At 38.3% G+C, this 15169-nt stretch overlaps 1 protein-coding gene across 4 annotated transcripts in view; it reads right to left on the bottom strand.

Annotated features, from left to right (window-relative positions):
• LOC111323386 (epidermal growth factor receptor kinase substrate 8) overlaps window positions 1-15144 on the bottom strand; it is a 27575-nt gene extending 12431 nt beyond the window's left edge. Inside the window, exons 1-20 of one of the 4 annotated variants that reach the window (XM_088754188.1) lie at window positions 14999-15144; window positions 12427-12527; window positions 10929-10942; window positions 9888-9958; window positions 8522-8552; window positions 8094-8154; window positions 7480-7541; window positions 6794-6868; window positions 6461-6550; window positions 6014-6163; window positions 5637-5684; window positions 4861-4941; window positions 4539-4745; window positions 3397-3502; window positions 3208-3296; window positions 2336-2430; window positions 1879-2007; window positions 1105-1279; window positions 685-791; window positions 272-368 (exon numbers count right to left, since the gene is read on the bottom strand). In XM_088754188.1, coding sequence (XP_088610314.1) covers window positions 272-368; window positions 685-791; window positions 1105-1279; window positions 1879-2007; window positions 2336-2430; window positions 3208-3296; window positions 3397-3502; window positions 4539-4745; window positions 4861-4941; window positions 5637-5684; window positions 6014-6163; window positions 6461-6550; window positions 6794-6868; window positions 7480-7541; window positions 8094-8154; window positions 8522-8552; window positions 9888-9958; window positions 10929-10942; window positions 12427-12511 — 1773 coding nt within the window. In that variant the 5' untranslated portion in view covers window positions 12512-12527; window positions 14999-15144. Of the gene's footprint in view, window positions 1-271; window positions 369-684; window positions 792-1104; window positions 1280-1878; window positions 2008-2335; window positions 2431-3207; window positions 3297-3396; window positions 3503-4538; window positions 4746-4860; window positions 4942-5636; window positions 5685-6013; window positions 6164-6460; window positions 6551-6793; window positions 6869-7479; window positions 7542-8093; window positions 8155-8521; window positions 8553-9504; window positions 9852-9887; window positions 9959-10928; window positions 10943-11055; window positions 11092-12426; window positions 12528-14929 lie in introns of those variants that run through there. The other 3 variants (XM_088754187.1, XM_088754189.1, XM_088754190.1) reach the window with 3 other exon arrangements.
• Window positions 15145-15169: the final 25 nt, after the last annotated feature.

Below are 15169 nucleotides of genomic sequence, written 5' to 3' on the forward strand. Positions count from 1 at the left end.
CATTACATTAGATCAGCCGGTCAGCTTTTTTCTGAATCTGGGGGTAGTTGACAAGTATCGGGACGGGTCACGTCAGCACATTTGTCCCGTCCCGTTCACGGAAAGAACGACTTGAACAAGCTATCCTTTGGTATAATTACATGGTCGTTTGTAGAGCGCAGGTATTGACAGAGCTCAGGAGCAGTCTGTTTTATCGAGGAAACCAGTTTTCCAAGGTTTTTCACAGTATCTTCTCAGCACAAATATGCAAAGAAATAAAATCAATTCTTACCGCAACTTCTTCTCCCTGGTGAACCGTCAGTTCCTTGCTGTTTCTTGCTTGGAAATCATAAAGGACACGTACTCTTCTCAAGCCTTTTTTGGGTGGACTGGAACAAACAAACACAACAAGGGTTTCATTAAAAGCAGGTTACCGGCGCCGCGGTCTCCCGCAGCCAATAAGACCTCTTGCCGCAGGCTCTCGTGTTTGCGTTTTGCATGCACAAAGTGAGATACTTTTTTTACGAATGTGCTTTACGAGTGACTGGAAAACCAAAGTTGTTAGGGCAGTCAACAGTAAATTTGAAAAAGACGCAGTGGGGAACTCAGGTAAAAACAAAGAAACTTCCCTCTCAACGCACTTTATCAGTCTCAGCGTTTATTATAATTCACTGTTATATCAAGGGAAGAGTCGCAGTTGTTTACCTTGGTGGCGGTGATTCGGAAGATCCTTTCACACTTGCCAGTCTTCTGAACTTAGCCGCGGCTGATATCACGGCTGAATTTGTGAAGTTTGCCGCAGAGTCATCTCCCTTAAAAAAAAAACATTTTCATTCATGATTTCCATTCAACTGTGAAATAGGAATTGCAAGGAGTGCCCAACTAAGGGAAATCGAAGCAAGCACTTCGCCAGAAGAGCTTTCAAGGGAGCTAAGTTTCCTATAATGGAGCATCAAGGCATTCACCGAAACTCTCTGAAATTCTAAGAGACCCCTTACAACAAGACAGAATCTCGACTTTCTTAGCAAAAGGCATACTTCATTTCACCACCAAAATGGTACCATTCTGAACAAATTATGATAAAAATTTTCTGCGTAGAGACGATACTTCAACCTCTTAGCATACCTTTCTGGATCCATCATTGAGTTGGGCCACAGCGGCGGCATTAGCGGCATTAGCAGCAATAGCAGCACTGAGGTTGGACACGTCTTTACCAGCAATCACTTCAGGTGGAGTCCAGCCGTCCTTGAACATAGGAGTGTATGGAGCCATAAACTGATCTTTGAACTGTTTGCTTGACCTGAAAAAATGAGGAAAATAGGAAAATAACAATTATAGGCAGGAGTTTTCAATAGGCAAAGGGATGGAGTACACTTTGTGGATGGCGGGAGAGGCGAGGGGGGAATGGGACGAGAAGCATACCAAGATCCTTTGATATTACAGAAGGTTACGGTTAAAGAAGGATTTATTCAAATACCCCTCGTTTTCTCGCCCTTTTGTGGTTTTGTCGCCAAGGAGCGCGGGCTTCAGTACTCTTTTCGTCCTGTAGCGGCCATCTTGGTTTTTTTAAGTTTTGAGCTCGTATTGAGAATAGCAACTGCCAAATGCTAAATACCTTAACACTTAATAAACGGGGCCACAAGCAAATCCTTCCTTGTAAATAAAGAAAGCTAAGTCGTTTTCAAGGCTTTGTGCATCTCGAAACTGACATTCCTTACTTGTTAATATCTGACAAAGAGGAGGGGTCAGGTCACGTGCCCCGTGGTTCCTTAGCTATGTCCTCGTAATCAGTTTGTCAATTATCCAAATCATTCAATCACCGAAAATTTTTTCATCACAATGTTTCTCCCTCGTTTCTATTTATTTCAAGACGATAGTCAAGAAAAAAGCTTCACATACTTTGGCAGCGTCCAGTTGGGTCCTAGAGCCATCCATAATTCTGTTTCCTTTGAGGAGAGACAGTTCTGGAGCAAGTCTATTGCTTGCGTTGTAAGTAAAGGCAGAATGACTGCTCTGGCCTTCTCAGGGCTGGAAAAAGAATTGATTATCATAACATAACAGCACTGATTTCTATCCAGGAAACCAAGATACCGTGATCAACTTACGTTCTACTGCGGAAGAAAAGAGAGCGAAACGGCGACAAATTGAAAAGGCTGGTGACCTCTTGTCATCTAAGAAAACTATTCGTTACGGGAAGAAAAATAGGGAGTCTTTCAAGACAATCCATGTCTGGGAAAACAAACCATCGGAGTGAATACCTTCTCAATCAAAATGACCTTAATTGATTTTGTTGGCCTTTTAGCTAGCACCTGTAGCTGCGCTATAAATGAAAAAAAAAATAAAAGACAGCACTTACCCTCCTGTGCAGCGAATCAACAACGAAAGGGGAACAAATAAATAGTGAACCAATTCAGCAGCGTTAGGATTGTGAATGTGCTGCCTCAACTTGCCCTGTGTAAGAGTAAAAGAAATATTCTTACTGCCGGGGGTTACCGGTGATCTACTACCCCCCCCCCCCTCCCCCGTTTGTTAAACCGTTTTATTCTCAGGATCTGATTGTTCATTCTCCCCTCTAGCTGCTACACAGTTCCCTGTAAATTAGTTATAAGAATTTGGTGTTAGATCAGGACAACCTCTAGCTGATGATAAGTTTGTGTACTCTCATTACCTGTTTGCTGGATAATGAACGGAAATTATGGGGCGAAGTTTCATGTCAATCAGTTTGGGAATTAAAGGGTTAATCTGCGAGCAGCCTCTCGTCTTTGGTTTTCGGTTCACGTCAGAGCCGCTTGTAAAACCATTCGCAGCCGCTCATGGAAAAGTGATCGAAACCCCTGTTTAATGTGCTTTTCTTGAAGGTCGAACGACCTAAGCCAGACTAATCACAAGAGCCAATCAGAAATTAAAAAGCAAAATAGAGAGCCAATGATATTCAGAACTGCTGCAGCGTGAATAAAGAGAGTGATCGGCGTCACTCCAAGAGTTCCACGTGGGGCAGTAACATAATTTTTTTTTTTGACCAGCGCGAAGGACTTCGCTGAAAAGAAGGGACTACTCGTAGTCTATTGAGGGTCTTTTCATCATTTCATGCTCCGCTTAGTCACACAAACTACAGTATCATCACAGCACGTCAACAGGTCAACGTGGCAACGTTGCGCGATACGGTTGTCGCGATCTACCAAAAGAACTAAAACGTAACAAGTAAAGGTAACGTAGAAGATGACTTACCAACAAGTTCAAGGCATGTTTTAACTTTTGAAATGCATCATAGAATTCTGCCTCAGGCGGCGGGCGGGCTTCAAGTGTCAAGGAACTTTCTGTTGGCATTACAAATCAATAACAAATAATAAAAAAAAAAAGATGCCACTTACTCAGGAATAACAGATACTGGTGTACGCATCTACGATTCAAACTTACGTTTAACTTTGCCCTTCTTTTTCTGCAGCTTTCTCCAGGCCTCAGCGGATCTCTTTGTTCTCATGACTAAGTCCTCGATATCATCAATACAGTGGTTCAAGATTTGCTGGAATTAAAATAGATAAATTTCAATATTGAGCTCGTACCTTTCCCAAAGTTAGCGACGATCGACTTAAATAGACAGGTTTGCCTCTTGTCACTTTCCTCAGTTAATGATAGGAAGATAAATCTTACTTTTTTCCATGTATTTATGCAGCGCCCAATGTCGTTAAGGATTTGCAACTTTAGCATGAGGGGGAAGGGGAAGGGGGAGGGAGGAAGGGGGAGGGAGGAAGGGGGAGGGGGAGGGGGACAGGGAGGGGAAGAAGGGGGAGAGGGAGGGCGAGGGGAGAGGGAGGGGGAGAGGGAGGGGGAGAGGGAGGGGGAGAGGGAGAAGAAGGGAGGGTTTTAATCTCCAAAGGCATCGAACCTGTGGCTGTAGGGAATCTTTTCTTTTTTGCTCATTTAACACGAGCTCGTCATTTTCCTTTTGAAGTCACAAAAATGTTGGTACGCATAATCGAAATGTGGGACATAGTTTACCCAACTCTGAAATTTTCAGCCAAACACGATTTCAAAAATTGAAAATTTGAAAAGAATGCATGGGCTCATTAGCAATTTACCAACCAGGAAGTTGGCCCTTTGCAATGGCTAGTGTTTCAGCGAGATTTATTAAATAGAAGCTCCAAATTTCAAACGCTTCAAACTCTGAGACGCTCTTTCAATTTTTGAAATAACTTCTCCCTTAAATCGACCTCTTATCCATGAAAAATGGGAATGAAAAAACGGAAATGGAAAAATGGGAACGAAAAGATAGAAATGGAAAAATAGGAATGAAAAAATGGGATTTATGTCAGTATCTGAGTAGCTGCGCACCTACCCCTCCCCTAACCCAACAACAGCCAACTGATCACAAGTTGGGTTAATGTTGGGTTAGGGAGGGGTGGGAGCACAGTTGCTCATATACTGACACTGAGCAACTATGCACTACCCCTCCCCTAAGCCGACAACAGCCAACTGATAGCAAGTTAGGGTTAATATTGGGTTAGGGAGGGGTGGGTGTGCAGTTGCTTAAACACTAACATCGATTCGTCGTCTCTTACCACATCTCTGTTTGTTCTCGCCTCCAACAGTTCCGCAGACATTGTTTCGTCTGGAATATCAGAGGATGATTCCCCCGCTTGGTATCTTGATGACACTTGTGGTTTTCCAGTTTTCTTCGCGCTGTTGTCTGACACGGCTGAAAAGGCTGCAATTGTTTGTGCCACAAGTGATTTTCCATACAAATCTAACCTCTCCTGGTCAACTTCCTAAAAACAGGAAAAACAGGGGGAAGCCTCAGCTTTACTTGGTAAATCTTATTCAAAAGACAAAAACACGAGTGAATTATTAACAAGATTCTAAAAGAACGGTAAAAATCTGTACCGTAGGAGGAGGGGGTGCTGGATGTGAAGGGGGTGGGGGTAGTATGGCACCTCCTTTTGCTGCAAATTTGTTTGGCATTGCCTGCAAAATAAATTATTCCTGTTATTTATAACTAAATTTATGATATACAATAGATTTACAAAAAAAAAAAACTACTTTGACTTGTGAAAGACGTAGTTTCAACGTTCTCTGGCTTAAATTGTGAGAATCTACAGTTTGAGCATGGTTTATTGAACAGAAATTGTAGAGATATCTCATAATTTGTGTAAGTTCCTCTTTTTCGGCAAAGTCCGTAGCGCGAGTAAAAAAAAAAATCAGCTTAAAAAAATATTGATGTTAGCGCACCGCGCGGGACTGCGAGAGTGAGGCGCAAAAAAGTAGCGACTGTTCGTAATTTACAGGTTTCGTACGCCTAACTCTGTGAAAAGGAGGGACTGTTCGTAGTTAATTTCACAGCCGAGAGAAGATGATTTAAGCACCTACACACAGTTACCAGAGAGATTTAAAATGTCTCATTCAAACATTAAAACATCACTCACTAACAGGGAAATATAATGATGACTAACTTTGAAAACAGAACCAGAATGTCTGAGATTTTAAGGCTGTCCTGAATACCACAAAAACAGTGCCCAACTGGAGCTTTTAAGATTTTACAAGTTTGGGAAATCTTCAAGTCAATTTTCCTTAAAAATATTCTCAACGGACAGAACTTTAAAGTTTCATACACTTTCCCTTGATTACATATTGATTAGAACAAATGAAAAAAGACAACTCACGGCTTTGCTACTTGATGCTTTCATAATTTCAGTTGCAACAACAGCAGCCTATCAAGACGGAAAAAAATAATAAGCTACAGAGAACTTTCATGTAATATAGACTAATGATGTCAAATAACTCAATTACCGACTTTACCACTGACTTTAATCCGTAGGCCTCTTCTTGTGCATTTTCTCTGTACTGGTTAGCAGGGGACGTAAAGAACCCCTGCATGTCTTGTTAAGAGTAGGGAACGTAACTCTAGGTGTTGTAATCTCAGGCCTTGTTATTCTCTATATACAGGCCTCCATTTAAACCAGCTGTAAAGCTGAACTGGGTCAGCCTATCTAAATATTGCGAATAATACATAAATAAAATAACTAATAAAATTACATACCGGAACCCTGTCTGACTGAAACAGATGCATAGCAGCAAATTTATTCTCTGTCTGCAGAGTGTTGAATACCAACACACTATTCAGATCAGGGTCATCAGTAAAATGATGTACATGGCCTACAGTGGTCAATGAAAACACTTCCACCACATCCTGTGTGAAAGAAGAAAAGCATTTATTTCAAAAGAGATTCTCCCAAGCAAGGTTCAGTACCTAACCCTGTTCTACACATTAGCCACCGCCACAGGTACAAAATGTACAATTCTAGTTGAAATAGTGGAGTGAAGAGATATGAAAAATATTTGTGGCACATCATTTACAAAATACAGATTCCATTTTTCTACTCAAATTTAACTGGATGAAGAGCACTATCCTTGATTGCAGAATTCTCAGTAGCTGCTTCAGAGGTATAACAACTCAAAAAAAGGAAATAAAGATTTGCATCTTCACCTGTGTCTCTCCATCCAAAAGCACCACGTCAGTGTCTGTCAATCTCATCTCCATTTCTTTTGTCCACTGGTTGCCTTTTGCTAGCAATTCCTGTATGAACAAGGACATCATTTTAACAGCTTTGCTAAAAAACCCCCAGAGATATCTCAAGATCACCTCAAGTTCTTTTAGCTAGATTGCATAATTAATTCAATTTATGCAAGGAATTATCAATAAATCTTTAAGTCTTCTTTTTCTTATAATGTTAAGCACTTACATGTACTTATGAAGTTATTTTCTTGATTTCCTTGGAAACTGGAAAAACAATTTAAGCTAAACAAACCATAAACATACCTTTGTTTGCTGAAGTCTCTCTTTAGCTGGCACTTGAGCTTCCTGTGGTGTCTTGAGGGTAAAAGACGAAAGGTGCTGCAGAAAATATGCAAAATTGTTTGTCAAGGAGTAGCACTAGACTCAGATTATTTCTAGCAGGGTTTGGATCTCTAGATTAACACTCTTTGACAACTGAAAATTAAAAAACTGCCTTCTTTGATTGAAGGTAAAGGTAAAGTCTGTTTATGAGCCTAGTGGCCCATTAGGCCGGTGCTTAACTCCAGTTTCTGTACCATGAAGCAACTAGGAGTATTTCTACTCCCCCCTGGAACGGATGCAATTCCATCGCAGGGTTACCCCCAGCATTAAATTGCCGGTACCCATTTATACACCTGGGTGAAGAGAGGCACTGTGAGAGTAAAGTAGTGTCTTGCCTAAGAACACAACATAATGTCCTGGCCGGGAACGAACCCGGACCACTCGATCCGGAGTTGAGTGCACTAACCATGAGGCCACCGCGCCTCCACTTCTTTGATTGACTTCCCCACTTATTCGTGCTGTTTCTCCTTCTCTAAGCAAAATTTGCAAAAGTTGGGCTCCCTCATTAAATATTATTATTAATATTTATTATTATTATTATTATGTCAACCATACTAAATAAGAAATGATGAGAGAAATAGGAAGAAGAGAGGACTGAAATAACATGCCTCTAAAAGGAAATTTGTTCTTGCAGGAAACTGACTTGCAGCTTGAACAGGCTTCTTTTGATCTGAAGGTGAAAGCCAAATAATTACTTTAACAACACATTGCATGCAGGCAAGAAAAAATTCCATGCTCAAGACAATTCTCAGGACATACCTAAAGTACACTTGTCTCTAATTGTCACTTCAGATCTTTTAGCCCTAGAATACTTTGTTGGAAATTTTCATGATCATACCTGATAGGGTTATACTTGTCTAAGTACACAGATGTTATCTGTTGATCCTCATTGCCTAACATGTTATCTTGATTTAAAGAAGTCAGTCTTAAATTAAACATTTCTTTCTACTTCACTATTGAGTCTCTACCTCATACAGGAACCAAACTCATTCATAAAGGAATGTGCTTGCAAGGTAATCAAATTGGAAAATGAAGGCAATAAGAAAAAGTAATGCACATTCCAACAATACTTCAAAATAAAATCTTTAAGAAATCCTTGTTGGGAACTTGCTAATCACTCCTTGTGGCTGTATCCTTTCACAAGCCACCAGTAAATAAACCATTAATTTTATTGCAGTTGTAATTAAAACCAGACATTATAAAATAATGCGCAAATCCTTACCATCACGCACTCCCAGTTTAGGAGAGTTCTTAGGAGACTTTCTTGGATCAACATTATTGTTCTGAGAAAAAAAAAACAACAACAACAAAATCATTTGAGCTTGTTCAGAGCAAAGTTCTTCTATACGTTTTTCTAACAAAAAGGACCCATGACATTGAAGTGTTCAAGAGCCCACAAATGTATGGTAACCATGTGAGTTTAAATCCTTACAACTAAGTTAGATTTTACAGATTACAAAAAATAGCTGGAACCCACTTTAAAAACAGACAAGGCCTTGTTAATTCTAGCCTTTTAGTGCTGTAATTCATACAAACTGTCTTATTTCAGTTAAAAAAAAATAAGAAGGGAAAAAGTAAGGAAATAACTATGCTTGAGTTTACAAGAGCCAGCTCATTTTTATCAAATAAAAATGTAAATCCAATATTTACCAAAGTTAGAGCCTTTCCCTTGTAAGAACCACTGTGAAATGAAATCAAGACATGACAATTTAAAAAGTCAGCTTAAAAAAATTCATAGATAATTAACTTTTAAGAAAAGTCTCCCAACATCAAAATCAATTGTAAGGTTGTTTTATTTTATCAAATTATTTGAAGTATTACATGCAATAATTTTCATATTTTCATGGCCACAGGCAGCCCATAAGATACTTTTCTTACCCAATTATACACATATGTTGGTCACCTGTGGCAGTGGCATGTTCCTTTACTATGGGGAAGTTTTTTGTTTTAACTTGAAGTTCTCACTGGCTTTATGCATTATATCTTTTGGTCTGAATGGCTATTTTGGTTTGGTTTTATACACATGCTTGATTTTCTTCCAGGAAATTTAGCTGCATGTGGAAACAATGGTAACCAAATAAATACCATGCATGATTTCTTCAAGCTGACAACAAGTAGTTAAACCTCAACTAATTTGGCTTACAGATTATTAAGTGGTGATAAATCAAATGTGACAGATTTTCTTGCTTTGCGAGAGTTTTCTTTCTTGAGTCTGGAAAGTCATAGAACTGATTAAAACTTGCAGTTTCATAGAGTCCCATGCAAAATTGCCGAGTGGTTAGTTCAAATGATAAAAGAATCAGTGGTTGACATCTCTGTGATTCAGGCTCATTCAACTTGTATGTATGCATGTATGTATGTAATCACTATGTATTTACGATATTTAGACAGGCCAGCCCAGTTCAGCTTGAAGCTGGTTTAAATGGGGGTCTGTACATCCCACCATCCCACCCCAAGGGGGGGGGGGCATCCATCACACAGTAATCTTGTGTGTGGGAAATTAACGTCTCCTACCCCCAACCCTGCAGGAGACGGGACCTCCATTTATTCATCCCTATCCAAGAAGACTAGAATATCTAACCATTTCTTGATGTTATAGAAAGGTAGCAAATTCTTTTCAATTATTTTAAGACCTTGAGTGTTGGTCCAGCCGGGGCTTGAACCCTCGACCTCCCGCACAACAGTCCAAAGCACTATCCATTGGGCTACCTGGGCGGCAGTCTTGTCTTGTTTCATCCCCTAATGCTCATCAATTTTGTAGAGTGAAAGGAGAGAGCATGGGAGAAGGCTGAATAGCCTCCACTTGACTTTAAAATGGCTTGAATTAGAGGGAACCAAGGAAGAATATGCTATATAATTATACTTTAGGGAGGTTTGTGGAGTGAAATCTTCATTTCCAGGCACGTATACTTTTGTTTTGTTCATGTTCATGCCTCTAAACATTGTACGCTTGGTTTCAGAAAGTAAAAATAAGACAATCATTAATCAAGAATATTAACAGAAGTCTACAACTTACTTTTTCTTTACTTCTACCCCATTTAGATTTGACCAGGAGGAGTCACTTCCATAATTGTAAGGTTCTAGGGACTACAAAAATAATTTTAGAGGATGTTAGTAAAAGTAAATTCAGGGCTGCCAACAATTACTAGTCTGAGCTGCAACTCAAAAGCCTAGGATAATCTTCAAAAGAGCTAAGTGCAACAATTTTTTAGGTTATAAATTAGACTATTGTGAGGATAATGTTTGACATAATTGTAAAAAATCTTTCAAGTTTCCAGTATGCTATATTTACTCCTTTATACGTTGGCATTTATTAAATTGTTTACCAAATATTTAGCAATTTCCTTGAGGCTTTAATTCTAGGGTCGGGTCTATTTGAAGGGCTGGTTCCCTTATTTCAAAATTGCTATTCTAATTTCACTCACAATAACCATGCTGCTGCATGCATTTGAGATTACAGAAAAATAACTATCTTAAATTCAAATTTCTTGCAATTTTGGCCAAGATAGCATCAATTGTCTGGCTTAGAAGGTGTACAACATTAAAATGGTGAGGATTGTTAACTTCGCTTTGCACTTGTTATTTTTCCTAACAATCCCAAAATAAATTCTGCAGTCTTCCTACTGCCTGTAGCATTATTTTTATTCCACCTGAGTTTAGCATTTATTTGAGGGCAGCATTTATTCATAACTTTGCTTTGATCTATGGTGTTTCATCATTAGGGTGGCCTTTAACTTATTATAAATTAAATTGATATGGATCTCTGCTGGATGATACACGCAATCCAGCTGAAATAAAAACCTGAAGGATCTTGGAAAACACAATGCACAGAATGGGGTTTCAGTTGTGAAGGGCTGCACTTGCAAAAATTAAAAACAAGGTTATGGAAATTTAAAAGCGTCATGGCAGTGGGCATTTCAAGCCCATGGTTTAAATTATCAATAAAATTAGTTCCAACTTGACATGAATCTTTCTTCATTTTAAATTTGATTCTTTCTCTGATAATGTTATTGCAGTTAAGTGAAACTCCTACTTCAAGAAAAATAAGTAAACATACCATTCTTGGTCCTGCTGAAGAGAAAAGGAAAAAATGAAAAGAATTTCATTTAGTAATTAAAATTAAAATAACATTGAAAAAAACACTGACCATCATTTACTTTAATCAACTTCAATTATGCTAATACCTTTTATTAACTTTTAACCTAAGGTTGTAAAACACCCTATAAACAGCAAAACAGAAGGTGTACTTTTAGTATTTTAATGTCCAAAAAATTACCCAGCTTTAACAGTGATTAACAGGAGGGTTTCGGACAAAATTGTCACCATGCTTCATCGCACATTTTTGAAAGTGCTCGAAAGTCAAAGAACTCTTGTATGTGACTACCACTGACATAGAAAACCACGGTGTAATTAACTTTTCTTAAGTGAATATTCATTGCTTCAGTAGTTTCATTGTTCTGAGAAACAAAGGGTTGTTGCCATCTTGTCTCCAATGTATGAAAAAACCGCAAAAAATGCAGCTACGAAAGTAGAATTAATGCATGGATTATTTCTTAAAAATGAAGAGCATACTAGCAAAACAAAGTTCAGAAGAGTGCCTATCTGCTTGAACACAAGTCACATACAAAATTCATGACCTAATTGGAGCAGGGAAGGTTTTTCCCATACCTAAACAATTGCTCAATGCATTTTGCAATAGCAGGTGTCAACAAATATTGAATAAAATTTCCATCTTATTTGTTAACACCTATAGTCTGTCTTTTCATTGTTTCTCAGGAAACTGTTTAATGACATTTAATACATGAAAAATCCTTGAATAGCATTTTTAAGACCTATTTGATACCCTACTTTGTTCCAGTCCAGACAAATTGTGCTCTTACATTTAAGCCCGACTACTTTGCAGAGATTAGCCTTAAGTCAGTTTTCAATTCTTCTCAACATAAATTCAGAATATTCCAGAACACCAAATATAAAAATCTCTCCCTTGTCCAAATAGTTTCAACTATGACTCTTGTGCAAGGTAAGCTGCATTTTTAACACTTGAAATTATCCAGTAAAAATTGTTTGCAGTTTCACTGGGACTCTGCCAGCAAAGCAGGTGACGAGTATAGACAAGCATAGAGGGTGTTACGTTAATAAGGCAATACCTCATCTTATAAAAGTTACAAGGAAATCTGCACAGCAGCTACAGCTGTAGATAGGAAAACTGCTATGGTTTCAAAGTAAGTGGCTAGGGAGTTAAAATAAAAAATTCTTGAAAGGGTAAAATTTGAGTAATGGGGATCTCCCAGATGATGTAAACGTTACTAAAAATGAAGACCATGATGTTGCTGTTGTTGATGATGATAATGATGAATATAGCAGTGATTTTGTTATTGTTTTTTATCACTGTAATAATAATGATGACAATTATTAATGATGATGGTACTGTTCCTCTTGTACAAGTTATTATTGATTACGATGATGATAATGGTGATGATTGTGATGGTATTAAGTTTGCATGACATTGATGATGACGATAATCAATACTCAATCATTTTCAGTATGATACACACCTCTGTGAGTTTCCTCCCACTCGCGGGTATCTACTCCACTGTCAGTGGGACTGGAGTCACCTCTGCGTCCTATATCACCATTCATTGACCACTTATTATACCTGTAGAGTGGATATTAAACATGTTGCCGAGGTAAAAAGTTGGAAATGTCTTATGTACCCTCTCAGATAGCTAACATGGTATTGCCCAGTGACAATTTCACAAATCAACAGCCTCTAAATCGTATACTCAACCCTTAATGCCCTACGGTCAGTATACACATTCTCCAAACTGCTCTCCATACAGTTCCTATGGGGCTAACAAGGGGAATTCTTGAAAACAATCAAGAGCTTCTTTAAGTATGTATCATTTCCTTTATTCTCATGACCCTAGTGTGTGATTGAGGAGTGATATTGTTAAGAGAAATCAGATGCTAATCACTCTTGAGGGTCGAAAGGTAAAAGAGAGATTCTACTCTCAAACAAAGTGCTCCATACCACCAGTAGCGTCAACAGGAAGTTAAATATATTATGTAGCTGATTGCATGGCCACTATGAATTACTGGAAAGAAGAACAATCAAAACGGCCTATAATAGGCAAGTTAGGGCATTAATGTTAACTTGTACAACAAAGCCTTTGTGAAAGTATAACTAAGATTTGCACTCATATTGTGCTCAACAATTTTGCAAATCAGTTTGCAAAACTGTTGTTAGTGGTTCCTAAGGTTACTGAGGATATTAAGACTATGAATACAATATAATTCATCTATTAAAAGCACTCAATCCAGAGATCAATATTTTTGATTCCCAACATCTTTCCTCAACATGTTTCTGCTGTGAATTACAATGCCTAGTTACATTTGTGTACAATGGCAATACAGCCATATAACATGCTCTTAAAACACTGACACCAAGGAATGTGAATTTTCTACTCTTTCTACCATCTTACCCTTTATTATAAGATTACATATTAAGAGATTTTGAAAAACAAAGACAAATGAGAACAGATTTGTTAAGAATGTGTTTATCAACTCTATCTACGTCATCAGATTGCAACCAGTCAAAATAAAACAATTTCTAGACCTCTAAAATGTTAAATATTTGTTCATTATATATGATTTTAATGGAAGATCCAAACAAAATAAAAACGTAGTGGTTAAATTTTACGTATCGCGAGGTAAAGTGTAGTGTAAAAGTATTAATGTTTGAGTGCACAACCAACTGAACTTTATATACAGTTCATTTCCTAAGGAAATTCAGCCATTTTGGAAACAACCTCACTAATGTTATCGTGGATATGCGATTGACGTTATCAGTGATTTCTTTATTGGAAAACGCGCCTACGCGGTCCTTGCAACACGTTGAAACTATTAATAGGTTATTACACGAAAGAAAAAAATGCAAACAAACTGAACCAAAACTATTCATTCGCTAGGACAGAGAGGTCAACCACACTCTTGCTAAAACAAATTTCAAACAAGCACAGAAAGCTCACGGACAAAATGAATGAAACGGGAAGACAAATTAGAATCAATCGCAAGTAACCAGATACGATCTCCGAGTGAATCAATGTTAAAAAAAAATACTCACGAAAGATTTGATTACAAAGAAAAGAGAACCGCAGTATTCAAGAACGGTGGTGTGTAATCGAACACAAAAACATCGCTCACTCTGAATTCATAAAAAATTAACTCCTAATTGCTATGGTACTAATCTGCATGAAAAAAAGTAACATCATTGGATTATCACCCGAAACAATAGTGGTGATGAAATTCTTTAGCTCTCGAGTAAAAGTTTACAAAACGCCATTGATTTGTGGGCAAGCAAAAATAATCGTAGAAACACATCACGCGGCAACCATTTGTGTGGTTACATTCCAAGGCGACAAATTATCAGCCTAGGATAAGAAATTTGCGTATTGGTTCCACGTCGTAATTGCGCTTACCAAATACTAAAAAATGTTGCTGCGGTTTCCAATATGGATCAATATCATCTGTAGAATGAAATAAACTAATCTCTTCGGATGTAAACAAATCGATGTCTAAATATATCCGCCGTATCTAACCATGGCCAGCCAGGTGCATGATTGAGAGGAAATGGAGAAACTGGATCGAAGCATACACCAACTAAAGTACAGAGTTATCGTAATATCTGTTCTTCGAGAAGATTATCCTACTTCAGATTTAAACCTTCATTCAAATCACAAAAAGACCAGCTAAACCCAGTCAAAATGATAAATCTACCTGTGGAATTCTGAAATTACCGGTGACACCGCAGTTAGCGATAAAACCTTTTCCTCATGAATGAGGATGTATCGAAACTGGACACATAAAACATATGTGACAGGCCTTTTCAACAGAGAAAATAATTTTACTTGGAATAGGTCTCAAGAACTTTCCAGCACTATGACAACACAATACAAGCAAAACGCATTTTCAGACCACCTCTGGAGCACACCTTGTTTCGTTCCCTTCACAGAGTTGACAACATCGAAGTTTGCACGTAATAATGACTTGTTCTCTTACCTGACCAAACGAGCTTCCACGAAAAGCTACACACAATATCTTCGTCGACGAGTTGTTAGTCTGACCGACCTTAATTCCTTACCATTGCCGATATTTCTTCTCTAGAGAGTTCCGCTTCAAGAGACCGTGGACAATCGTCGACTACTTCACGATGAATGAATTTCCGGTACGGCGCGTGAAGCATGAGTACTACCACCACCAAAAAATGTCCTCAGGTGAAATATGTGTTTCAATGCAAAA

This window comes from Stylophora pistillata, chromosome 3, assembly GCF_964205215.1.
Source record: "Stylophora pistillata chromosome 3, jaStyPist1.2, whole genome shotgun sequence".
Taxonomy (NCBI): Eukaryota; Metazoa; Cnidaria; class Anthozoa; order Scleractinia; family Pocilloporidae; genus Stylophora; species Stylophora pistillata.